Below are 16,221 nucleotides of genomic sequence, written 5' to 3' on the forward strand. Positions count from 1 at the left end.
AGGGATCAGTGTTGTAACTTAGTTTTCATAGCTGTCGCTAGATAAGCCGAGGCCAAGGTTCGATTCCCACAAGGATACTTGTCGTAAGAGGCGACGAACGAGATCGGGTGGTCAGGCTTGCTGACTTGGTTGATACATGTAATCGATCCCAGTTGCGTGGATCGATGCTCATGATGTCATTTATAGGGTTGACAGGTCAAGACTCGATTATTTACAGACCGCCGTCATATAGCTGGAATATTGCTGAGTGCGGCGTTAAACAACAAACAAAACAAAACTTTGTCTGAAGCCCATGTTTAATGTCTCCCACCATCATCTTGCTAGAATATTTCTAAAAATGTCGAAACCCAGCCTCCGCATGGTCCTAGTGTTGGTACTGACCGCTACGCCCCACGGAAACACCTCAGCACCTATAATCTCGGTGTGTCTGGTTGTATAGGGGTGACAGCTGCAAGGGTGGTCTGTTGCCCATGATCCTGATACCGCCATTGTTCTAAATACGCCCTGGGGCGGTCGGGTAGCCTAGTGGTTAAAACGTTCTTTCGTCACGCCGAAGACTCGGGTTCGATTCCCGACAAGGGTACAATGTGTGAAGCCCAGTTTTGGTGTCGCCCGTCATGATTTTGCTGGAACATTGCTAAAAGCGTCGTAAAACCAAACTTACTCACTCACTGAATACGCCCTACTGGTGTTGCATATCTTTTATATATATATATATATATATATATATATATGTTGTTTGGTTTGGCTTCTTCAGATACGAGATAGCTGTTGGCACTTCACCCGGAGGGGGGCAGCTGAGAGGGTTCTTTGAGACTGATGACGTCACAAAGAGATACCTGTCGGTCACGGGCCTGGTACTGAAGGGAGTAAGACAAGTGAGATAAATATTTGACTCTCGACATGATTTGTAACTTGTAGAATGATAAGAGTGAATATAGGGCTGATGTGTTTTGGTACAATGTCTGAAGCCCATTTCTGGTGTCCCTCGCCGTGATATTGATGGACTATTGCTCAAAGCGCCGTCAACCCTTACTCACTCACTGATGGGTTAATAAAACATTTTTCAGCCGGAACCGTGTCAAGGTAATGTGTTTGCCCGACAGAAATATGGCACACTTCATTTTTAGGAAATCATCGGAGCTCTGGTGTCCAAAAGCGTTTTCCGACAAGCATCCATAGATACTATTCAGTGTTGTGAATATATTGTGTGTTTTTATATCACGGAATAGGGTCATCCGAGCAAACTTTAAGTGGTATGTCAATGATGAGTTTCAAATTACAGATATTTGTGACAGTAAAAGCTACCAATGGAGCTGGCCTCAGCACAATATCCACGTCTAACGGTATCTACATGTCCTACCTTAGTCAGGGCTTGGAGCCGCTCACTCATGTTGGAATCTGGGATGGCGACAGTCACGATGGAGACCTGTGAGTATTGTCTGGAATACAGTGTAAAGCTTTATGAATATCTATCTAAAAGCATGACACCAACAACTCAGACCCACAAGATAGACTGAGAAAACGCACAGTGTCATTTTTCTTTCTTGTTTCTCTACAGTGATTTCCAGACAAGTCTGTCCAGAATGGGGGCCAAGTGGGCCGTGTCAGGTGACCCGTGTCCAGTGGTCAAGTATGAGTGGGCAATACAAAGGGCTGACGGTCTGAGGGTCCAGGAGTACTTCAATACAGAAGGTGTGCGTTGTGACAGCAGTTGACACTGATCACATGTATTCTGTAAGGCCTTTTTAATTTTTACGTGGAGATGTATTTTCCATTTGTCGTTAATGAAATAAGTTATAGGAACAAAATAGATTTAACTTTATTCCACATATGTAAAATATTGTGGAGATTCGACGACCAAGTTGTAAATTGAAAAGGCGCCTAAAGGTTTTAGATATTTGAGATCCTTCAATTTGTATAATCCGTCATATTCAAATCTAAAATATATTTTACTTGGTTCAGCAGCTGAATCTCATCAATTGTTCTGCAATTCCAGGAAGAACCAATGGCGTCAACGACCAGCTGAGCATGGAGAACATGGAACGCTACTACCAGTACCTACGTGTGACCAACGCCATGGACTACACCTACACCATCAGGTCGAACGGCATCACCATCGAGGATGATCCCCTGGTGCCCGGACAGGTCAATGATGGAGATGTCGTGGGATTTGACCTTGAGTTCTTCCGAACCAAAAGTAAAGTCAGCGCCAACTGGGACAAGTTTGGCAGCGATGGTAACGTTGACGAGGAATCCATTGGCATTGAGGCTGGTGAGCTCACATAATTGATGCATAAACCGATACCATATGGTTTAATTAGTGAATGGTGTGATGTAGACGTAGTACTTGGTAAACGTCGTAGTCAGTGTAGTGAAAATGAAGGCAATTAGCATTTAATAAGCTGTACCGCCTCCGTGGTCTAATGGTAGAGCGTCCGCCCGGAGAGCGGAAGGTCCGGGGTTCGATCCCCAGCCGCGTCATACCAAAAGACGTGAAAAGATGGTACTTGTTGTTACCCTGTCTGGCGCTCGGCATTAAGGGGCTAAAACAAGGACTGGTCGGCTCGGAGTCAGTATACTGTGTCTGAGTGGGGTATTCATGTTAAACTGCGGCATGGTATCTCAGTGTGCTAGCACTATAAATCGGCATCAGTTCGGACTAGTACAAGCAGCCATACACACGCACATACACGTGCATGCACGTCGCAATATAAGTGCAATCATCTTAGACGCGACGTTAAACCCCATTTCACCTCACCTCACCTTTAATAAGCTGTTGCTTGTCACAAATGTGTTGATAACGACAACATGTAATTTCTGATAATATAACTCTCATGGCAGCAATTGAAAAAAAACGAACTTCATATTCAAGTTGTTTATCTTGTAGAAAACATTCTTGAAGAAAAATCAACCAGCCAAGAAGTTGCTTTCTACGAAGTTGCCGTTGGAACTGACCGCCGTTTTCCAAGCACACGTGACAACATCGTTCCATTTGTTAACGTTGGTCTGAACAAGACTGTGACCTTTTTCGACCTTGACCTGACCCCCATCACAGCCACGTACTACTTCACCGTTAGAGCACACAGTCGATCTGGGTCTACAGCTGACGTCACATCCAATGGTTTCTCTGTTGGGTTTGATGGTGGTGTTTCAGGTAAGATCGCTGCTTATTATTTTCAGCCATGTACAGCCAACGTTTACACTCTAACGGTATCATGGTATGCTTAACGAGATCACTCTGTATCTCTGTATGGTACAAGGAAAGTACACACATGACCACAGAAGATAAACTTGAGTGAGTGAGTTGGGTTTAACGCCGCTTTTAACAATATTCGAGTTATATCGCGGCGTATCAGCTTATTGTGGGAGGAAAGCCCGAAGTGGTGCAGGTCTCAGACATTTACCACTTCGGTGAAACCCACGAGCACGGTATGGTGCTGACAAACCTAGAAACATAATCAGGGCGAACGGCATTCGAACCCACAATCATGGGTTTCTGGCGTGCCTTAGACGACTTGAGCGCTCAAGGCTTGAACGAGTAAGGCGCCATCCTACATTGCCTTTTCTCCCAACGATTTTAAAACTGGCATGATTTGCTTTTTATATTATTATAAAGCAGTGTTGATCCCATCCCAGAAAAAAAAGTTGCTATGTTGTATTACAGCCGGTTCTATAGATATGAAGGAATACCTGACAACTCATACCTACGTAGATGTAGCGTGGAACGGGTTCGAATCCAAGATTGGCATGATGATGTACTACGTGGGCCTGTCCAACAACACGGAGGCGGGCAACTATAGATGTGGACAGTTTGTGAGTATGAGTATAGATGGAGCACAACGTATCCATTATCCGATTTCTGTGCCGGACTGGTAATTTATCCTAAATATCCTTCGCCCCAACCAAGTTGGGGGAATATAGAAACGGAGTCCGTAGGGTGCCACCGCACGCGCTTGCGCGACACCATGGTGATTAATTAAACAGAGTGGGATAGCCAATGTAACCCTTTCAATGTTTCCAAAAGATTTCAAGAGATTTGGTCACTGCAAAGTGCTACGAAAGACCTTCACATTTACGCCAAAAACGAAAATTGGCGCTTTTCCCAAACACACAAGAGCGAACAAGTTGTTTTCTGTTTGTTGAGTTGGATGTACTTTTGCTGGAGAGGTGTGAAACACACTTTTCTGAAATATTAAGCGATTTTAGCATGATGGCTCGTTGGAAAGCTCTCCAAATTCTAAGATACGAAGTCCGACACCTATAAGTGGTCGTTAGGGAAATACAACCGTTTCAAGGAGTTTAAATTGATGACAGAGGCCCCTATGAGGGTGCTATCGCAAGGCGCATGCGCGACAGCATAGTAGTTAGCAATAGTTGGATAGCCAATGTAACCCTTTCAATGTTTCCAACCGATTTCAAGAGATTTGGTCACTGCAAAAAGCTCAAAGGACCTGCACATTTACGCCAAAAACGAAAATTCTGGATCCGTCCATCCATCCGTCACCTATCGTTAGCAGAACTCGGAAACCATAAGATATAACTTTACAAAACTTGCTACACACATTCTCTATACGGTGTAGATGTGTCTTCCCCTATTAAGGTTTCCCCTGCATTTTTAATATATTTTGAAATGGTTTGTGAAATTTAGACTTAGTAGGTAATGGACGCAGAAGGTTTCATTTCTCTAGCGCAACTCGAAACATATCAGAGATATCTTTATGAATCTTGTAGATGTTCCATTTGATTTTTAAGATTCCACCAATTATTCTGTTTCGATATGAATTTTAAAAATGTAGACGTGATTTGAATGGAACCAATCTCATACCTGTTCTGTTGTGCACTTATCCATGAAACTGTGTACAATATCAGTCTACGTCTAGTAATGTGTCCTTGTTCTTGATAGACTTTAACATTACGTTTTATTTTCTTATTTCACTCAAACGACACTCCAGTTGACTGCAGTTAAAGCTATAAAAGGATTCATAGTAAATGAGTTTGAAATTCACCCGGCTTTGAGGGGTCAACATGCTCACATATTTTGTACCTTATATGTACCGTGTACCTTAACAATACCTTCCTTTATAACAATGCTCAATTAATGATTATTAAATGAGTAAATTCTGCAGTGCTTACTGATACTAAATAATCTTAGCCTTCACTTACTGGAAGATGATTATAACCTTTGTTTATAAATACAGTCTTACTGAAGCATATATTTGTACAAAGTTTTATGGAGATGGTAAAGAGTAGCTCTTGTATTCAACCTCTTTCAGAACATGTGGAAAAACTGACAACTGATAAAGTCACATGACGTGACATTTGTTTGCACATATCACTGCCTTTAAGATTGGACAATGGGCTGGAGTGTAGATGACTTCGTTTGCTTGTTTAAGATTCGAATGCCATGAAAGGATGTTAATATTGGCGGTTTGTTTCAGACTGAAAGAGGCTCCATCACTGACGATGAACGACAAGGGATTTTCAACATTGTGGACCTACAAAATGTCGGGAAGGACACATTCATGAAGTTTGAAAATCTGTCTCTGGAACAGAATGGAGTCTACTATGCTTGGGTTGTCGGTAAGTATACACTTAACTAAAGAGGGGCATGTATTACATCTTAAACTCTTATTTTTTGTATTTTGTATTTTGCACTTTGGGCCATCAGGTACATTTAATACATGACATTACACATTAATATTGCTGAAAGCGGCCTAAAACCTCACTCCCTCACTCTCACTCAAGACAACGTTATACTTGTGTCTCATGTTGAATATATTATGTTTGTCCTTGTTGCTTTCAAGTGTAAGACACCGTTGCGTTTTTCCATAAAGCTAAATAAAAACTTACCCCTGTTACAATTTATTGTATTTCCAATCTTGGTTGTTGTACAATTAGTTAGTTCTTTCCACATATCTATAATTATTTCGCATTCATAAAGTACATGCACTAGACTGAGATTTGAATAGAGATAATCATAATGTTAACAAATTCTGAAGATGGCGTCTAGCCTCAAAGATGAGAGTTGAAAGAGACTAATATATGTAATACTCCGATTCTTATTAACTTTAGTTCGATTTTAAATACCAGCCACGTGGGAATAGATGTGGTATAGATGCCAAACGTGTTATTAGAGCCGACATTTGCGGATTCGGTGGTCAAAATGTATGACATGGCTGATTTTTATCATCGTGGATTGATACTGTCGACCACTGGTTAGTCAGACCTGATATTTTTGCTGACGTGAAACAGCTTTCACCCACTCGCTTCTTTTGTCATGTGATTGTCTGCCACTATGTCATTACTCTAGGTGCTGACAAGGCCGGAGAGTGCAACGTGACTAGTCACAAGTTCCAGGTGGACGTCACACCTCCAGTCAAAGGCAGGATCAGAACAGGGCCCTATTACGACATGGTTCGTTACAGAGATACGGTTTATAAATCAATCAACCAGGTTCTTCCATGCCTCGAATAATGTATTCCTCGCGCTAGGACAGTAACTCATCACTAGCTCGAAAGTCCTGGCACCCGCAAGATATCACGTTATTCGCAGCTTAAAGTAACAATTATTGCATTTAAGTGATCTAATCACTTCATGTTCTTTCCTTTGATTTCGACGTTTTCGGTATTGCTTAGCAGTGCAACAATTTGGCATATATGGCTTGAATTAGTGACCAGTTAGGAAATCTTTGAAACATGGTAGGAATTCAGCAGTTACTTTATTTTATTGAATACTATACTATCAAGTTCGTCGTACGTCTTGAAGAGGAAGGTGTACCAACTGATGATGACCATACAGTACCATTAGGTAAAGTAATGAAGTTTAGGGAAAGGTTCTTGGATGATGATATATTTATGTAATGAAAGAAATATATCATATCAAACATACGCGTTGATAAAATAATAGTGACACGTGCCTTTCCATAACAATGCAAAATCTCCAATGTACAATCCGACATTAGCATTGGCATGTTTTATTTTTCTATCTTTTTTAACGCCGCACTTCAACAGCATGTGTTTTGTGATGATACGAGGTGTTCGCGAAAATGTGAACGTATCCTGCCCCACCCGTGGCCCCCGTCACAAACATAAATCAGTTGTTATTCGGAATAAAACACACGGAAAGTTATGGTACAAAATAGGGAATGTTGTCACTAGTGGTCAAAGTTGGAAATATATGTCTACCATAAAACCTTTTGAAACTTTACGAAGGCCTCGAGAGCAAGAAGGAGGATGCTCGACTGTCCCTCAAAAGTTGTGCAATGTAGACACCAACATTTCTGGACCTGCTGGAATATTGCTCGACATAAAGGAAAGTTAACTATTGAAAAGATGTATTTTTGGAAACTCAGAATCTTTTGTGTTATTGTAGATCTAAATATTTAACAGCAACCATTGTGTTCCACTTGTCAGAAACTGAGTTACTCGGCGAGCAGTGAGAGTCTTCAGACCTACTGGACAGACTTCAGTGATGAAGACTCGGGGATCCGCTGCTACCACGCTGCCCTGCTGAAGAGAGCCTCCTGTGACAAAGACTCGGCGGAAGAAACTATCGTAGATTCCATAGAGATTGATGTCAACTACACGTCTTATAAATTCATGGACATCACTATGCAGGTTGGTGATTTACAAGAACTGGATGTAGATTTTGACACGTGTACGGACACATCCTGGAAGATATTGAATTTTCACATTTTCTCCTTCAAGGGCAACACTCCCTACTTCGTGCGTCTCGTGGCGGAGAACTTTGCTGGTCTCAAGTCGACATTAGACTCTCCACCAGTCCTGTATGACAACTCCCTCCCCTCCTCCGGCCTCGTCATCGACGGTCACGACTTCACTCACGACATCAGCTGGAGCGGCTCTGCCAACGTGATCACAGGTGCCTATTCAAGCACTAATATAACCTTCGCGTTTGCTTTTCCAAAGGTTGTCAAAGTTGGATACATGATTTGCTCATGAAAGAAATCGGTAGTGTGTTACACGCGTTTGTGAGTTATGTCGTTAATATGTTTAGATACATGCAACTTTATAATCTCAATATATGAAGTACGACGAAACTAGTTTATGATCCAGACAGACAATTAGTGGTACTGATACATTGTATTGACAGTACATGTCCTGTATTCAGTAGCCCTCGTGATTTCTACTTCTAGTATATTAATAATCCTCATTTGGGGGATTTGTCAAGTTAATGAATCCAGCTGCAATCGTTAACAGGCACATTCCTGCACCACCCTGTGCCCAACGAGTCTCCATGTCCTGTCAAACAGGTCAAATTTGATGACTCGGAGTGGAAGTACCTGGAGTCAGACCGGAACTACGACAGCAACAACCGTAGTTTGACCTTGACCTACAGGTCAGCCAACGTCCATCCCGAGTCCGGCAAAGTGGACATCAAACTGTCCCGAGACACCAAGACTGACACCATGTTTTCCGGAACCTACTTCAGAGATGCTGATCTTGTCAATGGCGGGGAGTATAAGGTATGATGATACAAACTGTCTCATAGGTATTGTTGCCTACTCCCCATCCACCTCCCAAGATACGTTTTCCAATTTATGCTCAAAGACCAACGTTACTACATGTATGATCTTGTCAATCGCAGGGAGTATAAGGTATTCACGTACAAACGGTCACATAGATCCTGTCATCCAGTTTGTTGGTTGATTTGTTGTTTAACGCCGCACTCAGCATCATTAATTAATATTCCATCTATATCACGGCGGTCTGTAAATAATCGAGTCTGGAACAGACAATCCAGGGATTGACATCATGAGCATCGATCCACACAATTGGGATCGATGACATGCATCAAATAAGTCAGCGAGCCTGACCACCTGTTCCGTTAGTCGCCTTTTACGGCTATCATGGGTCTGCCTCGGATCTTCACGGGTCTCCTGTCACCTAGTCCACCCAGGCTACGTTTTCCAATCTATGCTTAAAGGCAGTTTTCCATTTTGAAAGTTGTTCACATACTTGTATTCATGCGCAATTGTGAGTGAACATTGTTTATTTTTGAAGTTAATGCAAATTATTTCCAAACATTCTAAGAAGTAACATATGTTTACTCATTTCTGATGTTAATTAGTAAAAGTAACTCTTGTTAATTAAAACGAGTTTTACTTACGGAACTGGAACTACTTTTTTGCGTAAGTGTGACGAATGTACCTGCAAATGGGTCACTGCACTCTAATGCAACTGGTGACGTAAATCGTGTAAAATAATTGTCACAGTCCCTGAGGCTTCAAATGCAAATTTATAAGAAATGAATTCAATATAATTGTTACTAAATTATTAATGTCCACATAACAGTAAATGTATATGATCACTTTCGACTATCTATGAAACAGAACAAAGAGGAATATTTACACAAAAAGATGAAACACCTCATTGATTCACTGTCCCTCCCTGGCCTTAATAGTGGCACCCCTTGGGGATTCCGGGGTAGATTTGGTCCGAACACAGCAAAAAAAGTGTAGGTTTCCGTCTTCCGGAAACCTTCCGGAAACCTTCCGGATACCTTCCCATTTTGGATCCGGCCCGGATACCTTCCGGAAACCTACCGGAAACCTTCCAAAAAAAATGTCAAAATTTGGGGGGTGCATTTTGTTCACTTAAGTGTGAAACACATAAAAAAATTAACTTGAAAATACCAAGCAATTTGAAGGTTGTTGAAGGCATCTGGAAGGTTTCCGGAAGGTTTCCGGAAGGTATCCGGATGCAAATTTTCTTCATGACTTGCTTCTGGTAAATAATGTTAGCCTGTGCATTACAGATACCTGTTGTAATATTCTGTGTTATTTTAATGGTAAATATCCTCCTAAAACATTTTTGGAGAAGAAAATTGTTCAATTTCATATTTTGTCCTTTTCGGATGTTAATGGTATTTAATGAACAAACATCAGTTCTTGTATAATGATATCCTTAAATTTCATGTCCAGACTTCCAGTTTGTACTGAGAAAAAGAAAAAGTTACAGGTACCTGTTGTAATATTCTGTGTTATTTTAATGGTAAATATCCTCCTCAAACTGAGATATGTGGGCATGCATTGTTCACAAGTTGTTTTGCGACATGGGTCCAATGTGTGAAGCTTATTGCTGGTGTCCGCCACCATGATATTGTTGCAATATTGCTTAAAGTGGCAAAACAGCATTCTCACTCAGAAAAAAATGGAAAGTCATTGGCTATGTGCTTTGGCATTTGGCCCTGGTGAGATTAACAGATTAGTTTGGAACGGTATCAGTGCTTGTTATATCGGGACAGTGTAGTTTCATGGGAATATAAAACAGAATACAATTGTCCCAAATTGGTGCATAAGACTAATGGCATCCGTAGAAAACACCTAAATAAAGTACAGAAAAAATATCAATGTCATTTGTCTACTATGGTGGAACTACAACTTTTGTTAAGTATTTATAGTAGGAAAACATTCAGGGCATTAGTACATTTCATATTTGTTCAGCACCTATGTTATGGCTGATCAGTATTATATATCTTTATGCTAATGAAGCAAAACAAATCATGTTTTTGGAAAAAAATCTTATTTATTGATTATATGGCATTTCATTGGTACATATCACAAATTGAAATTTGATCAAGCAAGAAGAGGAACTAGCATAAAGTAACCAGTGGTGTTTGCAAGGCCTTACAGAACAGACGCTTCAATGCCATTTTCTAAATAAACAAATTAGTCAAATCTCAGAAGAATTTTATTGAAGAAGAATATCTAAAGTCAATTATGTTTCTGCAGTAAACCACAAAAGTCATTCAGATTTGTATGGTCAGCATCGGTGTACACAACCTGGACATAGTCACAGTGCTTTGGCATAAATTCATTCAGACTTCATTAGTGTCATAATAAAACCACCTACAGTCACATTAGTGGCATTATTCATTCAGAATCATCACTTTCTGAGGTGAATCTGTTGGTTGTTATCAGGAGTACTGTTCATCTTCCGGCGAGTCCCTTGTCTGAATTGTGTGAGCAAGATCTTCTTAAATGTAGCTGGTGTCAGATTGTGAAATCCAGGTACCTGAAACATTTCATAACATCTTTAGAAACTTGTTAGTCAAAAGTTATGAAACACACACATATTTACAAATGTTTAAAGTTGTTTTCTCAAACAGTGAGGTATTGACAATTTATCTTGCAACTGATATTTAACCAATCTTTGAACATGTAAATAAGCCATTGCAAACAGAAAAGTGTTCAGAAAATACAAAAATGTATGCGGTCTTCGAAAACAATACCACAAGGTTCACCTGAATTTTGCTTGAGTGTTTGCATTACATCAAAATGTAAGGAAGGGTAAACAAGACTATGCAAAACTAAGTTACATAGGTTCTTATACATAAATACATAAATGCAACTATTCATAATTATCAAAACACATGTCATGTAAGTGATCTCAAAATACAACATAATGAGCGAGTGAGTTGGTATAGTTTCATGCAGCTTGTTAGCAATATTCCAGCTATGGGCTTCACACATTGTACCCATGTGGTGAATTGAACCCGGGTTTCAGAGACTGTTTCACCCACTAGGCTACCCTTGCACACCAAATACAAAAGAAAGTATATTAGGAATTCAGACAATAGATATTCTCACCAAATTCATTAATTCATTAATGGAAGCTATATTGAAATCCAAATTTTGACAAATTAGGATGAGACTGTAGAAGCATTTATCTAAGTTATTATGGATATTAAATATCTACCGTTAATTGGTAGTCCATCATAGACAGTGATAAGAAATTCAACTGAAAAGTACAACCTGAACCATCAACTAAAAACTATGTATATTACATTAAAGGGGCCGGTCATGTATTACCGGTATGTTCTCATTCATTTTTGACACAACCCTCACTGAAAGAAAATGCAAAGCACTTTATATTTTATTGTCCATTTTGTCAAAAGTCTCCCCTAGAGACTCTCACATTTTGGGGTGACCCTCCCTGTTTGTTCTGATCTGAATTCAAATATTCATGACTCATTATCATATTTTATCATTCATCCTATCTTTTTTGAAAATTAACTAAATGAAGATTAACAATAACATGCAAATCTGCCAAAATATTGGCCTGGCAAAGTTTAAATTAATCATAATTACTGTTATAAAGTTTTGAATCCATCGTCTGTTTCTAAATACAGTGAAACCCAACTTTGACTTGTGTGGCATTGTTGAATCATCTACCCAATGTTCTTTATGCATTGATATGCATCTGCACAGAGTGGTCAAAGTCTGTGTCTGACACATAGTGTGCTACAAGGGAGACATCAGTTTGTGTCTAGCCAAACTGTCTGATAATCTCAAGGGCTGCCTTGGTAGCATCAAGGGATGTAGCTAATCCTAAATAAACATAAAACAAGTGACATCATCTCTTCTACAGAACACATGATCAAAGCCTGCCCCACCTTTGATGTTTATTACCTTGCTACTCTAAAAACAGCTAATTAGCAAAATGAACTCAATGTCAACTCATTGTGGACTAGGGATTAACAGGGCAATTAGTGTCGGGTGGGTATTAGTACTTGCAATTGTCTGTTAATTACTTAATTGAGTAGTGACGGCTTAGTCAGTTGTGCCTTTACAACTGCTATTCAACTTATCGAGTCAGTTTACTATGTAACATGCTTCTTGGGACCAAGGAAATGTATCTTGCTGGATAACAGTTTTTTTCTAATTTATCAGAGATCAGAAATAATAATAATGACGTTTTTGATGTGCATTTCTTTGTTGTGTTCACTAGGATGATGGTGATGGTGTTTGAATTATTAGACACTATTTATTCCAAAAGAGGAATAGGGTTGGTGAAGAGGCAAAGCTTATTTGAACAAAATATATATTGAATAAACAGAAACTGTACAAAAAACAGATTAACTGTATCTACAGTTGAAACTATCATGATGCATATTTTCACTGAATCAAAGTCATATCTTTTCAAGACTCAGATCAGGTTGTAGTGATTGAAGGTCACATTAAACTTGCTAATTTCAAATCATTCATCCCACACTTATGATTTGGTTTGCTGTTTTATGCTGCACTCAAGCAATATTCCTGCTATATGTAAATAATCGAGTCTGGACCAGACAGTCCAGTGATTGACATCATGAGCATCGACCCACACAATTGGGATCAATGACATGCATCAACCAAGTCACCGAGCCTGATCGCCACCTGATGGCGTTAGTCAACTTTTTAGACGAGCAATGTCGCCCGTTACGGAAAGTATTGGGTTACAAATATCCCTTGTAAAACCTTTCAACATGTTCAAATGACACATCGAAAGGCCATTGTGAAAAATTGCACCATGTTAGGATTCTTAAATACAGTTTCAGCTTGACATTGAGTACTTTAAACTTTAAAGTGAAAAATACATTCACAACAAGTGAGCTGTGTCTGCCAATCAGAGTCGGTGAGTAAATTGGAGTAGGGGACTAATTTCGAAGGTAAACTTGTTTCAACGTTTAACAACTACATGCATTTGTGTTTGTATGAGACGATGTGTGTTTAATTCCATATATTTTACTTCAAAGCATGTTATCACAATAAATTGAGTCGGGTATAGGATAAGTTGGAGTAGAGGCTAATTTCTATTGTAAACTTGTTTTAACATTTCACAATTATTGGTCTTTGCAAGTTATCAATCCTAGTTTAATTTCATTTATTTTACCAAGGTAAAAAAAAAAATAAGGTGTCATTTTCGTCAAGTAATAATCGCCGTTTTCGCTTTCGGCGAGTATTTCGCCAGTCAGTGCTGTTTTGCTAAGGTGTCGTTTCAGCTATAACCCGCTTATTGCACATTATTAGTTTCAATTTATATTTATAATCATTTTAACCACTGTAATAAGTAAAAAATGAAATAAAAGTATATAGAAAATAAACAAGCACTTGTTATAAAATGTGCATCCGCAGGCAATATTTATAAGATAATACTGCATGTAGCTGTGGCCATCACACTGAAGATGCACTTCACTTCTTTCTCATATGTCCAAATTACAATGATTTAAGACAGAATATGTACTATTATGTTAAGGGATATGATCTAAATTCAGTTCTATTAGGTAATCCTGAAGGGACGTCAAAAATAAACTTAGAAATTCTTAAATCAGTAGAAGACTACATTCAGGTTTTGTGATTGTACATAGCATCTTAAATTTATAATACTAAAAATGTGACCTGACAGCGCCGACAACGTAGTTTCTATAATAAGAACATGTATATAATTGTATTCCTTGACTGTACTTTTGTCATATCATATTGTATTCTAATTCTGGAGCGGTATTCAAATAAGTTTTTGCTTGTTTACCCATCCAGTTCACATATAAATGTTTAAAACAATATTTAGTAAACAAATAATTTGCGTGTGGAGACGATAGACCACTGAAGAGAGCATATATATGCACATCCAATGACCCCTGACATCACAATGCATTGTTTTGCCAGTGTGCCAGGCAACAGAATACTACTAATTACATCACAGGATACTGTGACCTGTTTGAAAAGTTAGGTACTGTATTCTAAGGGTAGGCCCAAAATTCTAGACAATCCAGTGATTAATATTGTGGACATCAATCCACACTGTTAGATGGTCACTGTCAGATGCCATGAACCAGGTCACTGAGTCTGATCACCTGATCTATTAGGTTATCTCTTATGGGTGAGGCTAAAACGGCACCTCAGAAAAATGGCACTGATTTCTCCAACGAAAACAGCACCTTGATTTGGCAAAAAAGGCTACTAATTGTTGTCTGTTATCTGGAGAGACATGTTGATTCCTGGCCGAAATATATATAAATGAAATTTCTATAAAATTACTATTTATTTCCTACTTACTAAAATAAACATGACATATATAGTATACCTGTTGTCCAGTTTCTTGACATTTTCGCAAGACTCAGGTTCAGCTTGACATTGAGCTAATCTGAGTAAAGCTACTTAAAACTTCAAAGCATGTGATCTTTCAATGATAAGTTTAGTTGCACCTCCCAATCAGAATCATGAGTAAATTTGAGCAGAGGCTAATTTCTAATGTAAACTATTTTTAGGTGACTAACATTTAACAATTATTTGTGTTTGCAAGTTTAATTGCATTTATTTTACTTCAAAGAAATCAAAGCATATTATATTTTCACAATAAGTTTAGTTGCATCTCCAAATCAGAGTCGGCAAGTAGATGCTAGTTTTTAATGTAAACCTTTTTGAACATTTCTCAGTTATTTGTGTTTACAAGTGACCATGCAAGTTTAATTTCATGTATTCGGGCATATTCAGACCCAAGGTAAAAAAAATAACAAGGTGCTGTTTTCACCAGGCAATAGTAGCCGAGGTACTATTTCCCTTTATAGTATAACCCTCTCTTACAACTAGCATAGGTTGATGGGGACCAATTCCAACCCGGAATCCCCAAATGAGTGGGTATGGTTTTACGCTGTTTTTAGCAATACCACAGCAAGGGACACCTGACATAGACTTCACACATTGTACCCAAGAATCGAACCTTGGTCTTCAGCACTTCAACCACTAGGCTACCCCACCGCCAAAATTCCCAACATGATAAAGTTGTCATCACGGTATTCTTCAACAAGTTCAAGTGAAAATATCCATACCTTTCAAATGTCTTATCTTCCACTTCACAATGTTCACTGTTGCAAAACTCCTGTCATTTAATTTGTTCTTGATTATTCACACCTGCAAAAGTAAGTTTATTTAGTCGGTACGGCATGAACTAAAAAAATGAGTCACTATAGAGTATCTAGATAAAGGAATATAAATAAGCAAACATATTTCTACATCATATACATTAGCAAGGATTAACATAAGTTAGGTAGATTGCTTATCCTACAAAAATTAAATCACACATTTACTAACATATATAAAACAGAATAAGTGGCTTACAGAAGATAAATAACTTTAATACGTGATCAATATTATTAACATATTCCTTACCTGAATCAGAGACCATATAACAGTCTATGTATTATGGTCTCTGTCTGAATATGTCACATCTTCAGCTCCCTGCAATCGAGGTTGTGAAACATTTCTGCTGTAGGAATATTACATCCGCTGGGATATCCCTTGTCACACTGCCTGGCATGGTAGGCAAACGCATATTCCATACACCACATAGGTACACTTCCTAATACACACTGTCGAAATCCCCGCGGCTCCCAATATGGCCTGTATGAACTGTAATCGGCCAACCTCGTCTCTTT

General features: G+C 39.0%; 1 protein-coding gene and 1 long non-coding RNA gene across 2 annotated transcripts in view; one reads left to right on the forward strand and one right to left on the reverse strand.

Moving 5' to 3' along the window:
* LOC139471500 (uncharacterized) overlaps positions 1 to 16,221 on the forward strand; it is a 147,211-nt gene that overhangs the window by 99,607 nt on the left and 31,383 nt on the right. Inside the window, exons 108-118 of the mRNA XM_071253857.1 lie at positions 758 to 878; positions 1,286 to 1,431; positions 1,562 to 1,695; positions 2,000 to 2,275; positions 2,891 to 3,157; positions 3,668 to 3,816; positions 5,442 to 5,583; positions 6,314 to 6,417; positions 7,416 to 7,619; positions 7,710 to 7,884; positions 8,223 to 8,488. Of these exons, the coding sequence (XP_071109958.1) occupies positions 758 to 878; positions 1,286 to 1,431; positions 1,562 to 1,695; positions 2,000 to 2,275; positions 2,891 to 3,157; positions 3,668 to 3,816; positions 5,442 to 5,583; positions 6,314 to 6,417; positions 7,416 to 7,619; positions 7,710 to 7,884; positions 8,223 to 8,488 (1,984 nt within the window). The remainder of the gene's footprint in view (positions 1 to 757; positions 879 to 1,285; positions 1,432 to 1,561; positions 1,696 to 1,999; positions 2,276 to 2,890; positions 3,158 to 3,667; positions 3,817 to 5,441; positions 5,584 to 6,313; positions 6,418 to 7,415; positions 7,620 to 7,709; positions 7,885 to 8,222; positions 8,489 to 16,221) is intronic.
* LOC139471501 (uncharacterized) lies at positions 10,620 to 16,043 on the reverse strand. Its single transcript, XR_011653841.1, has 3 exons — positions 15,956 to 16,043; positions 15,616 to 15,697; positions 10,620 to 11,039 (listed from the first exon to the last, which is right to left on the reverse strand). It is a non-coding gene; the product is annotated as an uncharacterized lncRNA (long non-coding RNA).

This window comes from Haliotis cracherodii, unplaced genomic scaffold (genome assembly GCF_022045235.1).
Source record: "Haliotis cracherodii isolate W230 unplaced genomic scaffold, xgHalCrac1.p SCAF_22, whole genome shotgun sequence".
NCBI classification, from domain to species: Eukaryota; Metazoa; Mollusca; class Gastropoda; order Lepetellida; family Haliotidae; genus Haliotis; species Haliotis cracherodii.